At 39.3% G+C, this 24,699-nt stretch overlaps 1 protein-coding gene across 5 annotated transcripts in view; it reads right to left on the bottom strand.

Moving 5' to 3' along the window:
* The window catches only part of RNASEH2B (ribonuclease H2 subunit B), a 76,409-nt gene that overhangs the window by 30,540 nt on the left and 21,170 nt on the right, over positions 1-24,699 (bottom strand). For 4 of the 5 annotated variants that reach the window (XM_026493217.4, XM_026493214.4, XM_026493215.4 and 1 more), the window contains exons 2-7: positions 21,448-21,519; positions 19,524-19,631; positions 16,694-16,770; positions 12,486-12,600; positions 2,825-2,889; positions 1,094-1,199 (exon numbers count right to left, since the gene is read on the bottom strand). In XM_026493217.4, coding sequence (XP_026349002.1) covers positions 1,094-1,199; positions 2,825-2,889; positions 12,486-12,600; positions 16,694-16,770; positions 19,524-19,631; positions 21,448-21,519 — 543 coding nt within the window. Of the gene's footprint in view, positions 1-1,093; positions 1,200-2,824; positions 2,890-12,485; positions 12,601-16,693; positions 16,771-19,523; positions 19,646-21,447; positions 21,520-24,699 lie in introns of those variants that run through there. The other variant, XM_057308856.1, reaches the window with a different exon arrangement.

The raw sequence follows: 24,699 nt of genomic DNA, 5'->3' as shown, positions 1-24,699 counted from the left end.
AACCAAAGACTGCCTGAATTACCTGCAATCACAAACAGGCCCCTGGTCCTAGTCTTATTTGTTTTAATGACGAAACTCAAATGCTCTGGAGTTGTATGCCCACAACAGGGGAACACTGAATTGGAGCTTAAAGTCAAAAAAGTGTCTGTCCTACAATTTGAGAATGTTAATTGCATTAGATAGCTGTTCTTATTCAACTATACATACAAAAATAAGAGGACACTATACCGGAAAAAGCAAAAGAATCTACCTTAATAAACTAAAACAAAAAAATTGCCAAGGGAATCAATTTTCATCTAAAATCAAAATATTAAGACCAAGAGTAGGACATACACTTCTTGAGAGTAAGATGCAGGGAACTGCGGCCCATTGGAAACCCTGGGCCACACAAACAGAAGGACAAAAAAGGTAAGAGTGTTGGCTTCCGAGTCAGGCAAGCTCCATCAGCAGCTCAGCTCCACCTTTCACTAGCTGCGGGACTTCGGGCGCAGCCTCCAGACTCTCACTGTCAAATAAGACTTGTAGGGAGGGTCAGCTGAGATACTGTGTGTTCACAGGCAACTCAAGCAAAGGGCTTGGCACACAACACACCCTCAGTAAACGATAGCCAGAGCTGTTAGGTTGGTTATTACTATTAGCGCAAAATAAATATTTGCCAAAGGCACGATTTAAGTATCCATTAGCGACAGAAATGATCTATGGTAGAAATATTACTGGGTTCTGAATTAAAATGCACACATGCCACAAGATCTAAGAGAACACATGGCCAAGAATGAGAAGCTTCTGAGACACTAAGATTATAAAATTGGGGGCGCCTGGGTGGCTCAGTCGGTTAAGCGTCTGCCTGCAGCTCAGGTCATGACCTCGGAGTCCTGGGATCGAGCCCCATGAGGGCTCCCCACTCAGCAGGGAGTCTGCTTGTCCCTCTCTCTCTCTGACCCCATACTCATGTGCTCTCTCCCTCTCTCTCTCTCTCCTCTCTCTCAAATAGATAAAATCTTTAAAAAAAAGATTTTAAAATCATAAGACAGCCATTTATACATCAGCAACTTCCTCCAGGCACAAATGATTTCTGACAAAAGGATTTACTTACCTTCCTTGTCACTGGAAACCGGGTCACCAAAGAAAAATGTAGCTGCCTGTACCCGGGCGCTGACATTTATGTTATTGGTTTTTAAGGCTGATACAGTCTGACGAACCTGTGAAGTCACCAGAAAGGGAACATCAGGGTATTTCTAACTAATGTTAGAAATCCACCACCTTCCAGATGGTTCTCAATCCATTTCAGATGCAGGAAGAAGTATCTGAGGATCTAGAAAAGACTTCACCAGGAATCAGACGATGAGTGATGGCCACAGCATTTTGGGATGATGTCATGACATGGACTTCTTAAGGCTTACACAATATGGGAGCACTGGCTCTGGAGTTGGGCTGTTTGGGTATGCTCTGTGACCATGGACTACTTACTTAACCTCTCTGTGCCTCTATCTAACAGGGACGTGAGTAGTACCTAAAGCATAGTACAGTTGTGAGGATTAAATGAGTTCCTGTAAAGCCCTCAGAACAAAACCTGGCACAAAGTTAATACGCAATCATTTTTCTAAACAGAATAAATCATAAATTTCCCACTTTCTAGGAATTTAAGAAAAGAGACACAATCAATAAATATAAACATCACTCTGTTATTTGTGTCGTTATCATTTGCTAAGGACAAAAACTAAACGCCAAGATCCTTCTCAGCACTTACCCTGATTCTTCAACTACTACTAATGCAAATGAAGGGTGAACCACGGGGGCACTTTTAAAATCCTTCCACTACTTTGTATATTAGGGGCCTGACTCTGCAAGGTTCATTTCCATGTTTCCAGGTTCCCCGTGTGGCCTGTAACATGATATGACAAGCATGTTTTTACACACAAGATAGAAGAGAATCTTAGGAATCAGTACTATACTGGTAACCACTGAACTTGAAAAACTTTGGTATCAATAAACCTGGTCTGGTGAGATTCTTAATCAGTGGGAAAGTACACAATTTTCTTAGACCAGTGGCTTTCAAAGTGGTTTTTTTGTTTGTTTCTACTATACCCACAGTAAGAAATACACAGCAACCCAATACTTAGACACATATATAAATAAATGTTTCAAAGAACCATACTTAATACTTGTCCTTACTCTGTGCTATGCTTTAATACATCTTATCCCATCCCAATCCCATCCCATCCCAATCCCATCCAATCCCATTCCATTCCATTCCATTCCATTCCATTCCATTCCATTCCATTCCATTCCAGGAGAAATACTGGTTGTGACCCACTAAATCAGTATGAAAAATACAGCCCTAGACTTTATATTAGTTCTAGGATTTCAGGATCATGAAGATCCCTCGAGCAACCGGACGCTGAGAGTGAGACACACTTCCTCGAAGCCTGAATCCTGTCTGCCTCAGCTCCCTGCCCTGCTGTGTGAGCAACGTCACCCTCTGAGACAACAGCAGGACTGACAGCAGCAAATGTGCCTCCCGCCTGATACTACCTGGCGTGGAGGACACAAATCTACATCACCAAGTAGTGAGAACTTCTTTGTCAAGTGTGAGGGTCATGGGCAATGGGGATGCAGGTCAAAGGAAAACATCAGGCTAACTCCAGAGATACATGAGTTAGGGAGGATGAAAAGTAAAAGATTTCTTTTCATATTTGGATATCTTTATACAGTTTTTCTCCTTTAGCGGGATATATAAAATGGCCTTTGGATTCAGACTTAGCACCTTCTCTAAACAGTTTTTTAAAAAGTTTTTGTGCCATAAGGTATTGGAGATGTACTATACCTTTTTCTCCAGCCACTTTATTGTCTTCTCCTTGCTGTACTTGTAATATTTCTTTTTGTCTATTTCTGGATTAAAGAAAAAAAAAACAGAAGAGTGTATTAAACAAAAAATAAATTCATAAAGTTATATCATATACAAGATATATATATATATATATATATATATATATATATAAAATATCAACAATTTAAAAATGTTTCATAACAGTTTATAGTCTTGAAAAACTCAATTTATAAGCCTGAGAACATACTTGAGAGGTTAAAAAAAGTCCCAAAACAGAACTTGGGTGCCTCAGGTTTCATTCAACCATTAAATGAATGGGAATTTAAGCAAATCATTAAATTATACTAACAGTTTTCATTCCAAGGAGAAATATTTTTCTTTTCTTTTTGTTACATCTGTATGAGATGACAGATGTTAACTAAACTTATTGTGGTGATCATTTCATAATACCTGTGAGTCAAACCATCATGCCTTACACTTTAAACTTATACAATGATGTGTATCAATTACTTCGTAATAAAACTGGAAAAAAGTATACAAACGAATCTGTAGAAAATCTGTAATTTTTAAAACTCAGCTAATTAACATGCCAAGCAACCTTCAGTTTTTGAAATAACTAGAGGTTTAGTTCAGTGTTTTCAATGAGAGACTTCTTTCCTTTTTTTTTTTTTAAGATTTTATTCATTTATTTAAGAAAGAGCAAGCTTGAGAGAGAGAGAGAGAAAGAGAGCACGCACAAGCAGGGGGAGGGGCAGAGGGAGAAGCAGGCTCCCCGATGAGCAGGGAGCCCGATGTGGGGCTCGATCCCAAGACTCCAGAACCACGACCTGAGCCAAAGGCAGACACTTAACCAACTGAGCCCCCCAGGCGCCCCGAGAGACTTCTTTTCTAAAGTAAGAATGGAAATCCCAAGAAAGGAGACTGAGACTAAGTGCAGATGCACGTGAAGTGCACTGCAAATATTTAGGAAACAAGGCTTGTTAACTAATTGGTACTGTCCTGGTGGGACTAGCGAGAAAGAAGAAAAGATATGCCTATCTTTGAGTGCATTACCAGTATAACCATAACTATATTTCAGGGGAATTTAGATTTATGATAGGCTTGACTTGGCCCTTAACGGAGATACAAGTTTCACCTCTTTAAGTTCCTCTTCCTCCCCTCCCAATCCACCTAGCTTTACATACTGTGACATGAGCCCTTACTTCCTCGGCAACACTTCATTCATGGAGTTTCCTGCTTTCTGTGCAATCGTAGAGGCAGCGCTTGCGCTCCCAGCCCCCTGCTTCACGCAGGGTGCTCTTCGGGGCCACTGGAAATCCTAGGACCAGATGCACACTCCTCCCGTGTGATCTCACTAGCCATGTAGAATGACATTTTCTCTTTCTTCCATAATCGTTGTGGGAAATGGAAATGCTTATTCAGGGATTGTTTTCTGCAGTCTATTAAATTGCTTGCATTCCATGAAATGGTTTCTATATGGGAGAGGGGCTGGCCTTAGCTCCTGTACGTGTCCTCCCCATTCCAGCCTGTGGTTGTCAACACTGTAGGTGACAGGAGGCATGATGGAGTGCGGGCTGGGCCTTTGCACCCATCTCCTCAGGATGTGTCCCTAGAATAACGAAGGAGAGACTGTTGGCTGTGGTGTTGTCAGAGTTTGAGAACTCCAAGGGGCAACGTCCGCTATGCGGGAGCTGGGGGCAAACCTGGGCAAACAGCCTGCTGTGGAACCAAGGCAGGGGAGACTGGACTCAGCTTCCCTGGAGACAGCATCCCACCGATGTACAAAAATCAGGGGAATTCTAAGAGCATTACAGCAGTCAGTCAATAAATGTCCACTGCTGCGTGGGCTGAGACTTGTACAGAAGCCGCTCTCATTGCCGGAGAGAAATCTCCGAAGAAGGTCAGTGTAGAGGTCTCTCCTAAGAAATCCCGCCTAGACTCTGCTACTCACTCCTCTCTTTCCTCTAAGATCCACATTTCTTGAAAGAACATTCTACAATGTGCCACAGTTTCCTTCCTCTCTCACACTCCCTGAGCCCCTTGCAGGCCCTTCCTTAATCCTCTTGAAGATGCTCTGTCACCAGAAGGGGAGACCACAGGCTCTGAGCCATACTGCCTGGGCTCCGATGCACCCAGGGCACGGTGTCACCGGTTAAATGAGGTGATCCACACAAAGCCGAAAGCACAGCCCCTGACACATAACAAATACTTAATATTACTTTAAAAAAAGATTAAATGACAACTTGCTAATGATAATAGCATCAGAAACTAATGTATCTTCAAGCCTGTGTAAGTTCTTTATATACATGTCTCACAGATGTTCGAATGAATCTCAGGTGGAAACCACGGTCTGTCCCCTCCTTAAACGACTGGGTTCAAGTGAAGGGAACTACATCATCCAAAGTCACCGGGCCAGTAAGCAGGGTACCAGATTCCTACTCTAGCTGACTTCGGAGCTGTGGGGCTGGTTTCATTTTATCGAGATCAGTTAGGTCTTCACCCTTCTCAGTACTTTTAACCCTGTTCTTTGTGGGAAAAACTTCTCCACGATTCTACAAAAACTTTTCCTCTTGGTTCTTCTATGTCTCTGATGACTTTTCCTCTGATTTTTTTTTTTTTTTTTTTTTTTTTTTGGCTTTGATTCCTCCTGCTCCAAAGCCAGCTGTACCTTTCTCTGGGGGTGAGTTCATTTTGTTTCAAGAAGACCAAACAACCCCAACCAGGAAGCCCAAAGCCCTGAGCTGAGGCTCTGTGCCTAAAGACAGACTGTTCATCTTCCTCCCAAACCATCCTCCTGGTCAACCAGGCTCGGATTTCAAAGCCATCGCTTACTCCTGCCTTGCTTTCCACATTCTGTCACTGGATTCCAGCATCCCCTTGTGGGGGCCGTAGAAGATGAAAAAACAAAATAAAACCATCAAACAAACAAAACATACCATGTCAGAAATGAGGAGGCTTAGCTTCTCATGGATCAGTAACTACTTCCGTTTTTTTTTTTAAAAATCACCTTTACTTTATTTACGAATAATGTTCATATGGTTAATATACCCATTTTAAGTGTACAATTTGAGGAGTTCAAACAAATGTATACATACGGTCATAACTGTCACCCTAAACAAAAGGCTGCTCTGAATATTATCGTACAAGTCTTTGCATGGAGATGTGTTTTCCTAAGTCTTGGGTAAATCCTTAGGAGTAGAATTACTGAGTCATAAGGAATTGTCAAGTGGTTATACTATTCTCTGCTTCCACCAGCCAGGTAGGTGAGTTCCAGTAGTTCCTCAACTTATTGTTTTTCTTTTTTATTTCAAGCCACTCTAGTGAATACTAATGATATTTCCTTGTGGTTTTAATTTACATTTCCCTGGTGACTAATGATATTGAACCTGTTTTCATGTGCCTATGGGCTGTTTATAAATCTTCTCTTGCTAAGTGTCTGCTCAAACTTTGTGCTGATTTGCTTACTGAGCTGTATGTATATCATCTTATTACTGTGTTAAGAGAACTCTTTATATATGTGAGATACATATCTTTTATCAGATATACCATGTAAACATTTTCTTCAAACTGTGGCTTAATAGTGTCTTTGAAAAAACAGAAGATATTAATTTTGATGAAATGTAATTTATGGTTACATTTATAATTTTTTTTATGGATAGTGGGTTTTGTGTCCTAAGAAATCCTTGCCTATCCCCACGGTCACAAAAGTTTTCTTATGTTTTATCTTTTGTTTTAGAAGTTCAGTCGTTTCCACTTCTGCATGTAAATTAGTGATCCATTTTGAGTAATTCTTCCGTATGACTGTGAAGTGAGGGTTAACATTGTTTTTCATATGAATATCCAATTTTTTCCAGATCATTTGTTGAAAAGACTATCTTTTCCCCCACTGAATTATCTTGACACCGTTGAAAAAAATTCAATTGACTATATAAGTGTGGGTCCACTTCTAAACTCTCTATTCTGTTCCATTATCTATATATTTATCCTTATACCAATGCCACACTTTCTTGATTATTACAGCTCTAGAGTAAGTCTTGAAATCAGATTGTGTAAGTTCTCCAACTTTGTTCTTTTTCAAAATTGTTCTCGTTATTGCAGGTCTTCTGCAAATTCATATTAATTCTAGAATCAGCTTATTTTCTTCCCTCCCAACCCCCCCCAGAAAAGGCTGATAGACATTACATTAAATCCACGATCAATTTGGAGAGAATGGACATCTTAATAATATTGAATCTTCAAATTCATGAATATGGTATATCTCTCTATTTATTTAATTCTTTAATTTCTCAGCAATGTTTTGTAAAATCCAGTGTACTGGTCTTGCACACACTGTGTTATATTTATTTCTAGAACTTCATGATCTTTGATGATATTCTGAATATGTTTTTATTCCATTGTCCAATTGTTCACTGCTAGTATACAGAAATACAATTCATTTTTTGTAAATTGACTTTGTATCCTATTTACTAGTTACAGCAATTATTTTTTTATAGATTCATTTGGACTTTCTACATACATGTCCATATTGTTTATGAATAAAGATGGGTTCACTATTTATTTCCAATCTGTATACCATTTATCTTTTTCTTGTTTTACTGAAACTGTTAGGACTCCCACTACAATGGTGAATAGAAGCAGTCAAAGCAGACAGGTACCCAATCATAGGGGAAAATTGTGTTCAGTGTTTTACAGTGAAGTATAATGTTAGCTGAGGTTTGTCACAGACACCCTTTACCAGACTGAGGAAGCTCCCTTCTATTCTAATTTGTTGAGAATTTATATTATGACTGAATTTTGTCAAATGATTTTTTTCTGCATCTATTGAGATGGTCACACAGTTTTTCTTTTGTCATGTGTAAATATAGTGAATTATGCAGATTGATTTTCTAATGTTCAACCAACTTTGCATTCCTGAGATAAATCCCACTTGGTTAAAATGTTACCCTTTTTATATATTTGATTTGCTAATATTTTATTAGGAATTTTTCAGTCTATGATCATAAGGGATATTGGCCTGATTTTCTTTTTAAAATAAATAAAATTTTGACTTTGGTAATGGAATAATTCTGGTTTCTTAAAATTAGTTGGGAAATATTCCTTCCTTATCTAATTTCTGAAAGTGTTTGAGTAAGTATATCATTATTTGAGTATTATTTCTTCTTAAAGTATGGCAGAATTCACCAGTGATGCTAATTGGGCCTAGAGATTTTTTTCTAGGAAGTTTTTAATTATCGATTTATTTCAGATTGAACACTCCCTGGACAAGATGATCAATAAGAAATATCCAACTCGGATATCCCAGAATGCTACAAAAGGAACAAGTGCATAATCTACTGTTTAAATTTGAAATTTACAAATTTTCATAGGGGGTTCAAAATATTCATGAAGGCCACAGATTACCCAAAATTATGAAAAATACCATAACATATTTGTTCGTGTCTTAAATTTAATATTTGCAAGAGTTGGTGAGTTAGACAATATGTACATATGCTGGAAAGGTTTCTTTCTGTAATGTGTCTGGTGCCTATAAAACTGGTCTCAAACATCTGGAAAGACTGGGTTTACAAAATAAAGATGGAATAAAAGTGAGTCCACAATTAAATAACATGTTCAGCAATTGGGTAATCGGCTCACAATCCTAAATTTCCCTGATGTATTATTGAGCAAACTGCCTAGAGCACATTTTCACATCTACTTTCTCAATGTTTTCCATAACAGAAACTCATATGGTCTCTTTTTTTTCCTGCCTCCTGGGGATAGAAACTTGGCAACTGCACTTGGGGTATTTTAATCAGGTAAGTTCTCCTGGCTCTTCCTGTTAATCACATCGGACAGCCTAGTGCAGCTTTGGCTTGCAATACGAAACAGTGCTACACTCAAGATGAAGTTCATAACCGTTTATTAGGCCTTTCCCCTGTCATCCGTCCACTGAATGTGAGCTTCTTTGGCAAGAAACGTACTGAGCCCCAGAGCTAGCAAACAGAGACACATCATTTCCTTCACTAATAAAGCAGGCAGTGCTAACTAAGGTCACCGCCATCATCGCTGGGGATATAAACAACCATGGCTGGGTTTACTCGCAGGGACGAGGTGGGTAGGGGGAGGTTCTCATAAACCTAGCAGGCTTAACCAGATCTTTCATGTCACAGACTTTTGAGACAGCATCTGGAGTCTAATATCAAAACAGCTGGCTGGAGAATCTGAGTGTTTCAGGTTTTGCTCTACCTGCAGAGTGCCTATGGAGAGAATGGACATTAAAGACAATCAGCTCTCTTCTTTATCTTTGCTCCCTCTCATGGATACCACCTGACCACTCCTTAGGCTGCCGCTTTGTTTCTTATTTGGAAAATCCTAGCAATAAAATACGGAGCAGAAGCAAACACTAACTTATATATGGACAGTAAGCTAAATTTGAATAAGCAGCTGGGACCCAAGGCAATCGCTGAAAGAGGGGAATGGGTGCCTGAGAACAGAAAGCTCACTGCCAGGATGAGAAACTCGTCTTCTCCTGACGTTATCCTAGTTCTCTGTCTTCTTTTCTGTCTCTGTCTTTCTGCCTCCCAAAGGGAAATTATGAAGACGGGTTATACAAGGATTGTTTTTTTAATAAGTTTCTATCTCTACGTGAGATATCACCTAACAATTCTAACCAAATGTTCTGGAAGTGTTACACAGTTGCAAGAAGGAAGGGAAAGCCTGGCTGTTAGTCACGGGTTCCAGCTCTGGTTCCCCCACTTCTACTTCTGTGACGCTAGTCCAGTAACTTCATCTCTTTGAGCCTCGGTCTCCTCATTTGTAAAAATGAAGGTTGTAACAATAATGAAAAGGAATTACTGTAAGGATACAATAACGTATGTAAAATACAGGTGATACATAATAATTTCTCATTAGATGGTAGATATTTTCGTCAACCCTTCAAACTCTTCATCTTACAGACTGAGGATGCTGAAAAGTTTAAATGATTTCTTCAAAACTATATAGCAAATATACTTTTAATTTTCCTTGCAAGCCATCAGATCCTGAGATCAGATTACCAGACTGTTCTTAAAGAAATTCTTTCCCCAAAAAGAGATGAAGCAAATATAATAAAATATTAACATTTGTTGATTATTGGGTTGAGTACAAATAATATTTGCAGTTTTTTTATCTGAATTTTTTGTATCTTTAATTTTCTTAAATTAAAAAAATTGTTTTACTGGCCCACATACTTTCATTTTCAAAGCAGATATATTATCAGCCTACATGTAGTCCAGGTTTCTAAACACTCTAGGCTGCCCCAAATTTTTCTTTCTTTCTTTTTTTAATGATAGTAAGGCAAAACATAAAGTGATAATTCAGATTAAATTTCATACAGTAAAAGATGTATGCAATTCTCGCTAAAAGTCTTGACAGTTTCTTCATAATCAAATTCTTCCCCTAATAAATGACATTCTATAAATCTTAAAATAATGGAAGGTTTAAAAACAAAACCAAAAATTTTAAAAACAAGAAAAAAAAAGAAATTGTAGGATCTCTTATATCTCTTAAATATGCTTCATCCTCAAAAAGGCCTCTTCATCAAAATACACATAAACAATCTCACATTACTTCCTTTACCCCTTAACCCAGAATACAAATATGTGAAATATTTTCTTTTTGTCAGTTCTGTATACAAAGACAGCATACTGAGATAGACATCTTTTCCCATGAAGATCCAAAGAGAAATTCACAGTATTAAGGCTTATTTAGAGCTGGTCAAACAAGTTAAGTGTAGGGCATGCACTTTATATTACAGCAGAACTTCCAACAGTTAGGCGATGTTGAGGAGTGAAAGAGATTAGGACGGTAGTTCAGATAATGATTTAATCAATGGTCAGGGGTTCCGTGTGAAAGAAGGAAGGAATGAGAGAGAGGGAAGCTCTTGCTTTGAAACGCAGGCTGTAAGCTAACAAATGCCAGTGCATTATCACTGTTTTGAATCTGGGTTTCTGGGTTTCGGTTTAAGACAACTGTTCTTTATACAGCTCATGTAAGCATTTGGGATAATGAATTAATTGCATTTTCAATTTACATTAGCTTGGCACAATTAAAATGACTTGTGCTTATTCTTCATTATTTAAGCTTTCAGAAATGGCTATGAGCTACTTCATTTGTTCGCCCACAAAAAGATTGTTATCTCCTCCAAGCTCAGCATCAGGGGATGTCTCAATGGGACTGTTTCGATAAAACCTTGGTGCCACATACCACATCCAAAATGGAGCTCTAAGCCTGCCAAGGGTGTGAAATGTAAAATGCAATCAGTGAGGCTCTCCCCTTTCCCACTGTAAGCTTGCACTTCTTGGAGCCACTAATTTCTCGGGCTCAGAGCTGTCACAACTGCCAAACCGACCAAGAACAACCACAGCTCATCATCAGCCTGTTGTTTTGGTTCCCACACTCTATGTCCATAGTAACCTTGAAACTATTTGGATGACCTTTTGGATACACAGATGCTAAATTTATATAGTGTTTCTAACTTAACAAGACATACTCTCATACACCGCCTCACTTCCTTCTCTCCGAATTCAAATGAATCCTCTCTTCAGTACCCCCAGCCTGCTCCTCCCACCCGTGTCTCCAGGAGGCCACGCTCACCGCAGGTCAAGGCACAACCCAACAGTCATCCTTGACACCTCCTTCTTCTTGACACCACCCAACACCAAATGAGGCTGCTTCTACCTCTCGGGTCTGCTTTCTGCTAGTTCCAGGTGCTAAGCTCAAGCTACCATCGTTCCTGCCTAGACCACTGCAGCAGCCTCGGTCAACCCAGCCTTAAATTCTCCAATAGGTTTTTCACATTATTGCTCTGTCCTGCTCAGACGCTGCTGACAGTCCACTACCATTGGACAAATTCAGACGCTCACAAGGCCCTTCATCATCTGAACCCTTGCCCTGCATTCCCACCCCTTTCCTTCCTTACCAACCTAAAGGCATCCCTGGCATCCTATAATCTGGCTAACCTGAACTCCTTAGAGCTTCCTACACATGACCAACTTTCCCATACACCCATGCCTCCGTTATGCTGCTACTCAGACTTATCCTTCAGGGCTCCACTTAGAGGTCATTTCCCCCAGGAGAGCAACACCATAGCCAACTACCCGCACCCCCCTCCCGCCAGGTTATAAACCTGGTCTTGTGCATCTCCAGAAAACCAGGAGTTCACTTCTATTAATTTCTGCTGTCATTGCCCTATTTGCATTTGTCCCCAGTAGACTCAAAGCTTAATGAGGGAAAGGATAATGTCTTATTTATAACTAGTTTAACTCTAGTGCTCAACATATGCTTCTTAGTAGGCACTCAATAAACACTTCTTGATTCAATGAAGGTATAGGCTTTATGTAATTTTACAATGAGAAATCTGAGGCAGAAACCAGTCAAGGAACTTAACTGAAGTCACGGACTAGTTCAGTGAAGAACCAAGACCAAAGCCCAAGTCTCGTGATTCCTGGCCCTGTGGGAGACAGGCCACTGTACTCCATGGTTAGAATTTCCAAGACTGAACAATCCAATGCAATGGAGGAGGTCTGAACGACAGCTTCCCCTCTGACTGACATAGAACAAGCCTTACATTCATTCGGTGGGGCAGGTGCCCAACCTTTCCAACAGCCATAAGCCTGATTTCAAAGGCCACATACTCTACCTTTCTCCTCTGTCACATGTCGAAGTAACTTCTCAAGATCAGGAAGTTTCAGCAACAAGATGCAATTTGGAAACATGTCATCCACCACAACTTGATCAAGGGGCTGGAACGTTCCCTGAAAAAAGACTTCATTCAGTCAGAATGCAAGCACTCCAGTCAGCAAACGCACACATTATAGAAAAGAGAAAAAGATACACCATCTCATAGCTGGAGCTTTAAACTAAGTTCAAAGTCGCTTGTTTCACCTAAGGAACCCCTAAACTAGGATAGGCTCCAGAACTGACTCTCAGCTCCCTCTAGGAAGCTCTGGAAAGAACTGGGGTTCCAACCAGCATACACTACCCATATCAAAAGTACAGTCCCTGGATGAAACAGGGGGGAAAAAGTTCTGGAAGAGCACTAGAAGGAAGCCATGGAAGCCTGTGGAGAGGGTAGAGATTGCACTGGGCTGGTCCAACCCATTCAGTGTGAACAAGAACCAGCTGAGGTCACAGGGCAGGAGTCCTGACCGTCATGTAGGAATAAGCTCAGACCACAGGGAGAGCAAACGGCTCCCTCCCTATGCTTACCCCGGGGCTGAAGAAAGAAAACTACAGCAAGGAGAAAATCACCGAGATGAACCTGCTCCTGCCAGGGCTGTCTGACAGAGCTTCCCAATGCAGCCCGCGATAAGAGGAAAGACAGCCGAGCGGTACGTACCGGGAGCTGCACACATAGATTAGGCTCATCCACAGGGCGTATGAGGCTGGTGGCCAACGGGCCGGGATTCCGAACATTCTTCTTCTGCATCAGGTTATTTTTACTTAACTGTGCAAGAGCGTGGAGGGGCGAAGTCTGTCTAAATGATTAGTCCCCTGACTTGGGGATACCGGACTTTATAAAAAATGTATGGTTCTGCCCATGTCCCACTTCTAGCTCACTCTGCTTTTCTGTTTTAGCGACAGCTCCATTTGAAGACAAACCGTCCAATCAGTTTTCTTTCTATGCAGCTTTCTTTGGTTTGAAGGGTGAAATCTCATTCATTCAGTAGCGTTTGTGAAAGCTCGTCATACTTTCTGTTAATACCTCAATTTCAATGCTGTCTTTTTCTTTCAGATAGTAAGAATAATTCTAAGTCTTATTGTCTTTAGATATCTACCTTAATCTATATTCTTCCACGGTCCACAAATATTTTAAATATTTAGCAATTTAAAACAATACTCTAGATATATAATATGGGCTGCCATACAGTTATGATATAATAATTTCATAATTAATGTTTCATTCTCACTTTCTTTATCATATATACTCAAAAAGGAAATGCAATAAGCGACTTGCTTTGAATATAAAGTTAGTAACAGTTGGGATAGCCAGAAAGAAGAATTTTTCTGATGTTAAATCTTATGATTAAAAAAGACTAGGTCAACATTTCAAAAGTACATGCCAATATTCTTTAACTCAAAAGGAAAAGATCGTGTCTAAAATGCAGGGAAGGAAATACCTAAATGTCTCATGAGTTATTTTATAGGGCATTTCAAGTATTTGAGAAGAAAAAGTAAGACGGTTTACAGTGAAAGCCAACGACCACTTTGAGCAGGATTTCTGCTTCATTCTGTGTCTGTCGACAGAACCAGCCACAGCGCCCTCAGGGCTCCCGGAGGGCCAGGCAGAGGGTTAAGTCACAGCGGTCACAGTCTCAGTGGGGCACAGCGGAACAGCCCCACAACATGGGGGAGGGGCTTTCAATGCGCATCCTTACAGGCGCTAAAGCTGGTGGGTGACTTTCTCTCTGTTAATGTATCCCAGAAAACAAATGGGAGCCGACTGAAGTATTCAAGGGAAGACTACCAGATCCTTGCTTCTGGTGGTGACCAGACCGTTCCCATCCATTAGAGACAAGGACTTACTAGCCCTGCCGCTCATACACCTTAAATACGCTGGCTCCATGGTAGCTTCCAGATAATGAGCACCAGGAATGAAGTAAGGAATAAAACTTCCCAATCCACACTAACGGACAGAGGATGTAGGAAAGGAGGGGACTAAAAGAAGCTAAGCTGCATCCGGAAAAAGCATGACTTACAGTTTGAAGTCCGTTTTATTGCTTTCAGTTTTTATAGCAAATTAAACTGATACACCTACCATATGGAAGTTTTGGAAATTTGGCCTAAGGACTGAATAAGATGAGCTCATAAACATTTAAACCATAAGCCAACATAAGAGTATGAAAACCCAGATTCTTCTCAGCAGTTTAAATAACACTTATTCCTTAAAATTGTTAATTCGCAGATTTTCAAACTGTGGTTGGTAGATCCCTGGGAGTCTCTAACACCCTTTCAGGGGGTCCAGAAGCTCAAAACTAGTTTCACAATAATGCTAAGATGCTACCTGCATTTTCACTGTGTCGACAGTTGCCCGGCCAAGGCGGACAGGCTCCTTAGCACCCGTCATGGCCATGCCACCAACCTGTCCTACTGCTGTGCTCCTCACTGCCACGCGGGACAGTTAAAAAAAGAAGCCAGTGTCACTTAAGGATATCCTTGATCGAGGAGTAAAAAGCAATTCCATTTAGTTAAACCTTGACCCTGAGTGCAAATCTTTTAACTATTCTGTGCATTAAACGTGATGCTGAAGCCCCTTCTGCCGCTACCCAGGTGAGGTAATCACCTCAAGGAAAAGCGCTTGCGTCACTGAGTCCAGAGCAGAAATAATCACTTTTTGTGGGATACCACTGTTAACCGAAAAAACCGTTACAGACTAGGGCTGTTCAGACTTGGGTATTTGGCAGAACATAAAAGAAGTGAACGTGTCACTTCAAGGAAAAGACTGACAGTACTTGTGGCCAATGATATAATTTTAACTTCCAAGCAAAAATTAGAATTGTAGAAAAGTTGTATCTGCTGCTAGGACAGCTTCCCAACATATAGTTTTCTGATGAGATCAGTGGTGATATTAACAAAGGACAGAGAGAGAGGAAGAGAGAAATGAGATGTGTCAACATTTGGAATATCTGCAGAAATCAGTGAAACGATATTTTCCAAATGACCAATGCATAGTATTACAAAGTCATACATGGGTGAAAACTCCATTTTCCGTGCAAAACAGCCCAGTGGATTTTCATGTAAAGAAAACATGGGAAGTTCATCAACAGGGTTTCAGATTCCACACTGTAACTAATTTTTAAGAACCCACTACCCCTTGTTGATTTTTAGAGTAGTATCAAAGGAGAATACCCGCAATTGTCCGAAAGAGCCATTCTACTGTTCCTCCCTTCGATGACTACATATGTGGGTGAGGCTGCATATTCCTCATATACTTCCGCAGCAACAATACATGGAAATAGACGGAATGCAGAAACAGATACGAGAATCTAGATGTCTTCTACTTAGCCAGACATCCACAAGATTTGCAAAAATGAAAAACAGCGCCACACTCTTCACTGAATTTTGTTGTTTCATTAAAAACATGTTATTTATGTTAACATGTAATGGGTTCATTATTTTTATTTCAAAATAAATAAAAATAAAACTATTTTTAATTTTCTCAGTTTTAGTTTCTAATGTAGTAAATATTGATAGCTAAAACCCACAGGAACAAAAAGCTTTTGGGGATCCTTAAACATTTTCAGGAGTGTAAAGGTATCCTGAAACCAAAATGTTTTAGAATCTCTGGCTGAAACTATTACCGTTAATGAACTCTGTCTTTGTATTGGCAGGGTAAATTTCATCTAACTGGGATTCCTTAAGTCTTAGGTACAGTTTCCCCCTTAATGAGCTTTTACTAGGCACATCTCGGTTTACCTATTTAACAGTCTCTCAGAAAGAAGAAAATGAAAGAAAATAAGTCTTCTTTCCTCTCTTAAGGCCCAAGGTCAGTTTCTTAACATTTGTACTGTATTTCAAAACAAATGAGTACTTAATGATAAAATTTTCATCATTAGGCTTTTTGTCAAACAAGTAAGGTGTGCGGCATAGAGGGCTAGGCCATTCTCAGAAGGCACAGGTAAACTAGTCAGAGATTAGTGCTGGTTCTCAGGCCTGTCGGTGCTCTAATCCATCCCAGCACACGTGATACAGGTGTTCTAGACCAACTCTACCGATCTGAATCAAATTAAGTTACATCTGCATAGCGGGGAAACTACATTTGGGTCATTAAAAGGAGAGAGAGAAGACCAAACAAAAAGCCATCTACTCTGTTCCTTCGCTGTTAAAGTCCCAAATAGGGCAGCTCACCTCTTTATCAGCCTTTCTGAGGTAGTGGAGAAGCAGAAATAGAGGGTCCATGGGTGTGGCAAAGTGGAGAAGTCCTCCTGCAGATTAAAAGAGAACAAAAGGAATTAAACGTCTTGGAAAGACAACTTAGTTATGTCATCTTAATCCCAGTGTGGAAACCATTCCTTGAAAAATATACGTTAAATTCCAAATTCAGAAGCACTTCTTACACAGAAACAAGATGCTACACAACTCTTTCCAACGGCAGAATGTGCTACAGTAAGTGTAGTCACCACCCGTCACCGAACAATGTTATTACGATCTTAGTGACTATATTCTCTAAGCTGTACTTTTCATTTCTGTGACTTATTTATTTTACAGCTGTAAGTCTGGACCTTTTAATCTCCTTTACCTATTTCGGCCCCCCCCCCACCTTCCCTCTGGCAACCACCAGTTTGCTCTCTGTATTTAAGAGTCTGTTTTTGGGGGGCACCTGGGTGGCTCAGTCAGTTAAGTGTGTGTCTTTGGCTCAGGTCACGATCCCAGGGCCCTGGGATCGAGTCCCACATCGGGCTCCCTGCTCAGTGGGGAGTCTGCTTTTCCCTATACGCAACTTATGCTCTCTCTCAAATAAATAAAGAAGATCTTTAAAATTCAAAAAGATCTATGCACCCTTGATGTTTATTGCAGCACTATTTCCAATAGCCAAGGGATGGAAACAATCTAAGTGTCCACTGAAGGATGAATGAATAAATAAAATATGGAATATTTAGAAATAATTTTTAACAGAGGTCCTCCCACCACCCCCAAAAAGGGCAAGACTTGGGGGAAATACTGAGAGAATGTGAACCAGGCAAACATTAGGAGACCTGTATGTATATATTTATCTGCAAAGCTGGAGTAAATGTAATTTGCTATGCCTTTGAAGATGAAGCCATGGGCAAGCAATATTATTCTCTCCATACATAGCTCCTTCTATGGTCTGTGGGTTCACAGCTTGGAACTGCCGGTGATCCAAGCTCAGAAGGTGGTTCCCCACCTGAGACCCTACCCTCTCCAGACCTTATCCTATCTTCCTACTCCCTAAGGAAAAGGCAAGAGGAAAGGAGTCTAATAAGACTGAGCATAAGAAATAGGAAACTCTGAAGTAAGATTAATGGTACTATCCAGGCTAAAGGAAAAAAAGGCAAATCAGACAAACTAGTGTACCTATTCGCAACTCTTCTTTCCTCTATCACAGCCCCTCCAAGCATCCCAGACTCCTTCCTCCACGGAAGTGAAGCAGAAGAGGTATCTCATCAAATGGAACAATAAACAATTGCTTTATCTTTATACTTATTTTGGTTTCGGGAAACATATGTACTTACTTTTATTCCTTAACGGAGCAACCTATGTAATCAGCAAGAAATTCCAACCCTAAATTATATATATGATTCATTGTCATAGTCAATAAAAAAATTTGAGAAAGTAATTTCACATTATGACATTAGCTGATTATTTTTTTTAAAGTAGAAGAGAAGCTTTTATGAAAACAACCTATCAGAAGCTCTAAGCTCATTTTATATGAGGCATCCATGATAGTCAGAAATTAGAAACAGGTTTCTAGGTCTGAAAACAATATCCTGGTGGCTATTCTTAACAGCAGCTCTTTCTTCAAGGCTAAGTTTAAAAAGAAGACAATGATGAAAAAAGCAGACACTTTTGCTATGAACCTAAAGCTACTCGAATAAATAAGGTCTATTAAAAAGAAAAAAAAAAAAAAAGCAAGTACCAGCTCAGACAGTCCTTAGGAGAGGTGATCAATCACTGCCTCCCAATATTTCCCAGTTGCATCTGGATATTACTGTGTCTATCTAGCTAAACCCAATTGCAAGTGTATTACGTTAGAAGTTAGAACTCTCATATATTGCCAAATGAATAAGCATAGCAACGACAATAAAAGGGAATATATACTTTCCACCTGCCAGACTATATACACAGTCTGCCATTGCATTTTGGCAACTGAAAGCCATTTCAAATATTCTCATGCACATAGGTACATGAAATTTATCACCAGCAATAAACTCTTGTTCTGGAACGTCTTAGAAGAAAAACAAAGTGGCCTTTCTACACTGGCACTAAGTGGAGACATACACAGTCAACAGAAAGCAGAGGGCTTATAAAGAAATAGAAAATACTCTGAAAACAATGAGAAAACAGGTAGAAAGAAAACAGGAATATATAATGCCTCACCTATCCCTGACTCCCCCTCACCTTCCCGACTCCTTGAACCATCAGAATATGTGGTCTCCTTTTTCCTTCTAAGTCAACACAGCCCCCAAATTAGAGGAACATTAAACGAATCAGAACTTTGATGTTGGGTGTGTGTGTTGGGGGTGTGCAGGGGTGGGGGCAGTAGTAATTTATATGACAAAGCATTAAAAAATCTTTGTTCTATTCTATTTTATTTTAGAAGCAACATCAGTATCCATTTGCAAAGAAAGAAGTTGTCAAAACTTGAAGATCTTCAAAAGTGTCTAAGAGAAGAACAAAGAATTCCCAGTTCACACAATGTACGCTCCTGTGTTAGAAAGATCACCTAATTTCTGACTAAGGGTGCATCTGTGTTTTAGGAGACAAAGCAGAGTTATTAGTTTAAATTTTCCTACTATCTAAGATACGTAGATATTGATTTAAACTTGCTCAAATTATCTTTCCTTTCCACTTGATTAAACCCTGTTCTGATACCAAGGAAGGCTAAGGCATGGACCAGAATCCAAACTGGGCAGACAGGCCTGTAGCCCCATGCATGAAGGATGGAAAAGCCAGAGTATGTGTTTAGTTAATGGAAATATATACACTAGTCACTTACCTGATTGGACTGATTGATTTATAAACCAAGAATGGTGTTTTTCCTTGAAAACTTTTATTTCAAACAGCTGCTGTAGACACATATTGAACAAGTAAATGGTTCCTTCCCCTGTGAAGACAAATCTGTTTTTTATTTGTAAGTTTTCACACACACACACACAAAATCAAAAGACTGTCCAATAGTTCTGAGGAATGTTCCTAATACGGACATAAACATACATAGATAAATTCTATACAGACTGACTCCAAGGCAAGTTTATAGCTATTATATACAGACGCTTGTTTTCCAGCTCTATAATCCTCACTGAACTTAAACCCATAAATAAAAAAGCACAAATCATTCATCTTAACTGCTACAAAACCTCTCACTGAATCCTCCAATAGTTCGCAAGGGGAAAACCATTTTTAAACTACCTAAACCTAACGCTTCAGCTAGACGAACTGAGCTGGTCTGTGGCTCCCCACACAGACGGCCCAAGATAGGGACGGGGCCTACGGACCCCAAGGGCCAGCTCTAAGTGAGAAAGGCAAGGGCCCTTCAATGCATGAAATTTTTTTCTAACCACAGCACTATCAAGGGCCCTGAGTTTGAATCTATGTGTACCACAAGTTGGGAGTGTGCCCTTGGGGAAGTTATTTAAACCTTTCTGTGCCTCTGTTTCCATATCTGTAAAATGGGAGCAATAGTGAACCTACCTCACGGGTTTTTGTAAGGATTAGAAAGGCTGAACACATGTAAAGTTCCTAAAACAGTACTCGGCTCATAGTAAATGCTCAGCAAATGTTAGCCTTTATTTTTCCACAAAGTAGTAAATGCAAACGTTTGTTCCTCTGTGGTTTACAGACATTTAGATAAAACAGAAATTTTACAAGAAGCCTGACTTTTTTGTGTACTTTTACTTTCATTAAATGCTTTACAATCTTTACTGCTACCTAAGACTTCTGAAAATATCTGCTTGCCTCAACTTAGTCTTATGTATAATTAGAAGTTCCAGATAATATGAATTTTCAATTCAAATTCAATTCCATTTTGAGGAAAAGGAAACTGGAAGAAGCCAGGAATTTTTGCCTTTCTTGTGGCTTCTATTTATGTCTTTCCACCAACAACAATAACAAGGCACAACCCATTGGCTTTCCCTTGCTTTTACCATTCAACATGGTACCCAACAACACAATGCTCTAATTTGCTAGTATCAGATGCCTACTCAAAATCTTGTAAAATTAATAACAACCTTATAACATAAATATTGTGAAATAAATTAACGAAAAAGTAATCCCATATAGAGATGAATATCAATATTACTATGTATTTATGGTATATTTTAGTATTTTTACCTAAAAATTAGAAAACAAAATGCACTGAATATAAAGTTAAAATGAAATTAGTTGCAATAAAATACATATCTCTGTATACAATGCTTTTAATATAAAAAAATCACCTCTTGACTGGGAATAAATATACTGCCTTTTGGTCAGAACGAAATAAGGGAAGTACCGCTAAAAATGAAAACACTCAAAATCTTGGCATGTCAAGTAAAAATCTTGTTTTTTCTTTTTTACTCCGGCTGTTTATTTTACTTTACAACATAAAATGAATATAAGTGGACACTAATGTTGGATAACTACTCTAAGAAGAGTTGGCTTAAGAAAGTTAAAGTAAATTAGTCTGCTTTCAGAGGGAAACCAAACACACCACTTTCTGTCTTGCATACATTTCTGAGTGAACAGTTCTATGGATTTAAATTAGAAGAAGAAATAAAAAATGTTCAGGTCAAGCTTGCTTTTGTCACCCAGTAATGCCATTTGACCTTTAAAAGCTATTAAGGAAGCACAAAAGGACAAAAGTACGCACATACGCTTTTCGGCAGCGATGTTTAAAAACATTAAAGGTACTGTTATTGGAGGAGAAGGGGGTGAGAGCTTACCTGAACATGGGTTAACCAATTTTACAAACAGAAGCCCACTTTTCATCTTCTTTGAAGCATCTTTTAAATATTCTGAAAAGAAACAATGAGTTTATAAAATTAAAAGGCATTTACTTTGTTGCTCACTTTATTTACTTTAATCTGTTTTTTCCCCTTCTGTTTATATGATTTTTTTTAAAGATTTTATTTATTTATTTGACACAGAGAGACAGCCAGCGAGAGAGGGAACACAAGCAGGAGGAGTGGGAGAGGAAGAAGCAGGCTCCTAGCGGAGGAGCCTGATGTGGGGCTCGATCCCAGAGCACCGGGATCACGCCCTGAGCCGAAGGCAGACGTTTAACAACTGCGCCACCCAGGCGCCCCTGTTTATATGATTTTTCTTGGTAAACTCTCTAACTCCAATATGGTTGTACCCTCTGTGTCATACTTAGAAAGGCCTTCTCTTCCTCAAGCCTATGAATCACCTATATTTTCTCCAAATAATGTTGTATCTTTAATCTATCTGAAATATATTTGGGTATGAGATATGGAGAGGAGATTCAACTTTTATTTGTTTTTCAATGAACTGTCCAGTTGTACCAATGCTATCTTCTGAATGACCCATGATTGAAATAATTCCTTTATGCTAAATGTCTAAACTACATTTATAAGTCTGCCTATGGAAATTCTATTTTGGTCTAGTAATCTGTGTCTATATTAGCATTACTACTTTCAATATTTTGATTATGATAGCTTTAAAATACATTTTAATATCTATTGAAGTAAGTTCTCTCACTATATTTCCTCTACAATATTTTATTGTCCAAGTTTTAATGCTGTAGATCAAGACGCAAAGACGACGACCACTCCATAATATCTTCCATACATTCTGAACGCACATTCATAGAACTAATTTAGAGACGCTCCAAAAGGAACAAAGGGGCTCTAATAATCTAGCTTAGCAACAACCTACCAAAGAGCAAATCAGAGAGCTTTGGGGTAAGGAGTGGCACTTTATTGTTTCTATTTTCTGGGGCCCCCACTCCCTTTACCCCACTTCAGATTTTCATAAGCTTAAATACAGCAAGCATGATTAGAAATAGGCTTACTCATAAATGGATAATACAACTTTCTTCTTAAAATAAGAGGAACATTAAATATATAAAATTAAAAATAAGCCCTAATTTTGAGATTTCCACTTGCAACTAAATGGAGTAACAGGAATTTTATTTATCCTCCCACTTAAAACCACCACCACCACCAACAACAACAACAAAACATATGAAACAACCGTGTTCAAGACACTGGGCATTGAGCCATGCAGGACAGTGATCCCTGAGAGATGGGCAACAATTGAGGTGAACTCTACGAATGACTCCGCTTACTGCCATGAGAGAGTTTTCATCTGCAGCGCAGGACAGATGGCCCCAGGTGAAGCCTGGTAGACTCCCTGCACTGAAGAGATGCAGCTGAGCGTTCTAGAGGCACCATGGCTACAGTTCACTGGGCGGCGTACAGGAAAGGAGAGAGCTACAAAGAAAGAAAACCCCAGAGATGTGCAAAGGGTACTGCTTGAGTATCCAACCGAGGACCGATCAATGCATGCAGACGATGAAACTACCTGAGGGCCAGGAGATTAGAGGGGAGAGCACCTCACGTTCATGCAGGGCTGGGAACTCCAGACAGATGGGAAAGCCTCCCGATGCAGAGGACTCAACAGGGTCTTGCCTCAGCAGGCCACAAATAGCCCTAGCCTGAATGTTGCAGTGGTACCAACAGACTAATTTTAAAAAGCAAGACCTAAAAGGATCCAACTGTTTCTGAGCACCTTCACTGTGCCCCAGGATGAAGCTCAAGATTATTTATAGGAATACAAAACTACTAATCGGTCAAAAAGGTAACATTCACAATGTCTGGCATCTAATAGAACATTACTGGGCATTCAAAGAAGCAGAAAAATATGCTCCATAATGAGAAAAATGAAGAAACCAATTATTGAGAGAGGGGTCCTGGTATTAGACACAGATGTTAGACTGAATAAGCAGGAGCATTTGTGTATTTCTCATGCACAAAAAATTAAGTAGAGACACAGAAGTTTTCTTAAAAGACCCAAATTGAAATGAAAAATACACTAGATGGGATTAATGGCTGAAGAAAAGATTGATGAACTGAAGACATAGCAATAGAAACTATGGGAAATGAAAACACAGAGAAAAAAGAATGAAAAATAGACATCAGTGAACTGTGGGACAACTTCAAACATCCTAATAATACATGTGTCACTGGAGTTCTGAAAGAGAGGATGTGGGAATGGAAAAAATATTTGAAGAAATTATGCCTAAATATTTTCAAATCTGATGAAAACAATAAACCTACACATCCAAGAAGTTCAATAAAGCCAAAACACAGGAAATAGGAATAAACTATACATCATAATCAATAGTTCAAAACCAGTAATAAAGACAGATCTTAAAAGCAGACAGTTAAAGAAGACACATTATGTACAGAGGAACAAAACTAAAAATGACAGCAAATTTCTTCATTGGAATCAAGCCAGAAGACCTCTTTCAAGTACTGACAGACAACATGACGATCCCAGAGAAATTACCCTTGAAAAAATAAAGGTGACAAATAGTCTTTTTCAGACATGCAAGAGCTCAGAGCGATAACCACCAGCAGACCCACACTACAAGGAGTGCTAAAGGAAGTCCCGGCAGAAGGACTAGGATACCAGATGAAAATACGAATCTAAACAAAGACACGAGGAGCACTGATAGTGGCGACTGCAGGCGTAAATCAATAAGAAGTTTTTTTCTATTGCTTAAGTCTCTTTAAAGATCACTGACTAAACAAAAATAACAAGTTAGTGTGGGGTTTACAACATACATATAAGTAAAATACATGACAACAACAGCATGAAGGCCAGGACGGGGGAAAGGAAAGCATACTACTATATGTTTCATAATATTGTGATTTTCTTCTGCCATATGTGGAGGGGCGTGACATCACCTGAAGGTAGGTAGGATCAATGTACCTGTGCAATCAACCCCAAAGTGGCCACTAAAATTAACAAAAAATGCCGTCACTAATAAGACAACATAGGAGATGAAATAGAATCATAAAAAAATACTCAATCCAAAAAAAAAGGCAGAAGGGGAATAAAAGAAGTTACAAAGGACAGATGAGACAAATAGAAAACAAACAGCAAGATGACAGACTCAAACCTAACCCTATCAATAATCACACCCAATGTAAATGTCTGTACACTCTAAT

The sequence above is a fragment of the Ursus arctos genome, unplaced genomic scaffold, assembly GCF_023065955.2.
Source record: "Ursus arctos isolate Adak ecotype North America unplaced genomic scaffold, UrsArc2.0 scaffold_10, whole genome shotgun sequence".
Taxonomy (NCBI): Eukaryota; Metazoa; Chordata; class Mammalia; order Carnivora; family Ursidae; genus Ursus; species Ursus arctos.
Note: the sequence above shows the minus strand (reverse complement) of the source record. Positions and strands in the feature narration are given on the sequence as shown.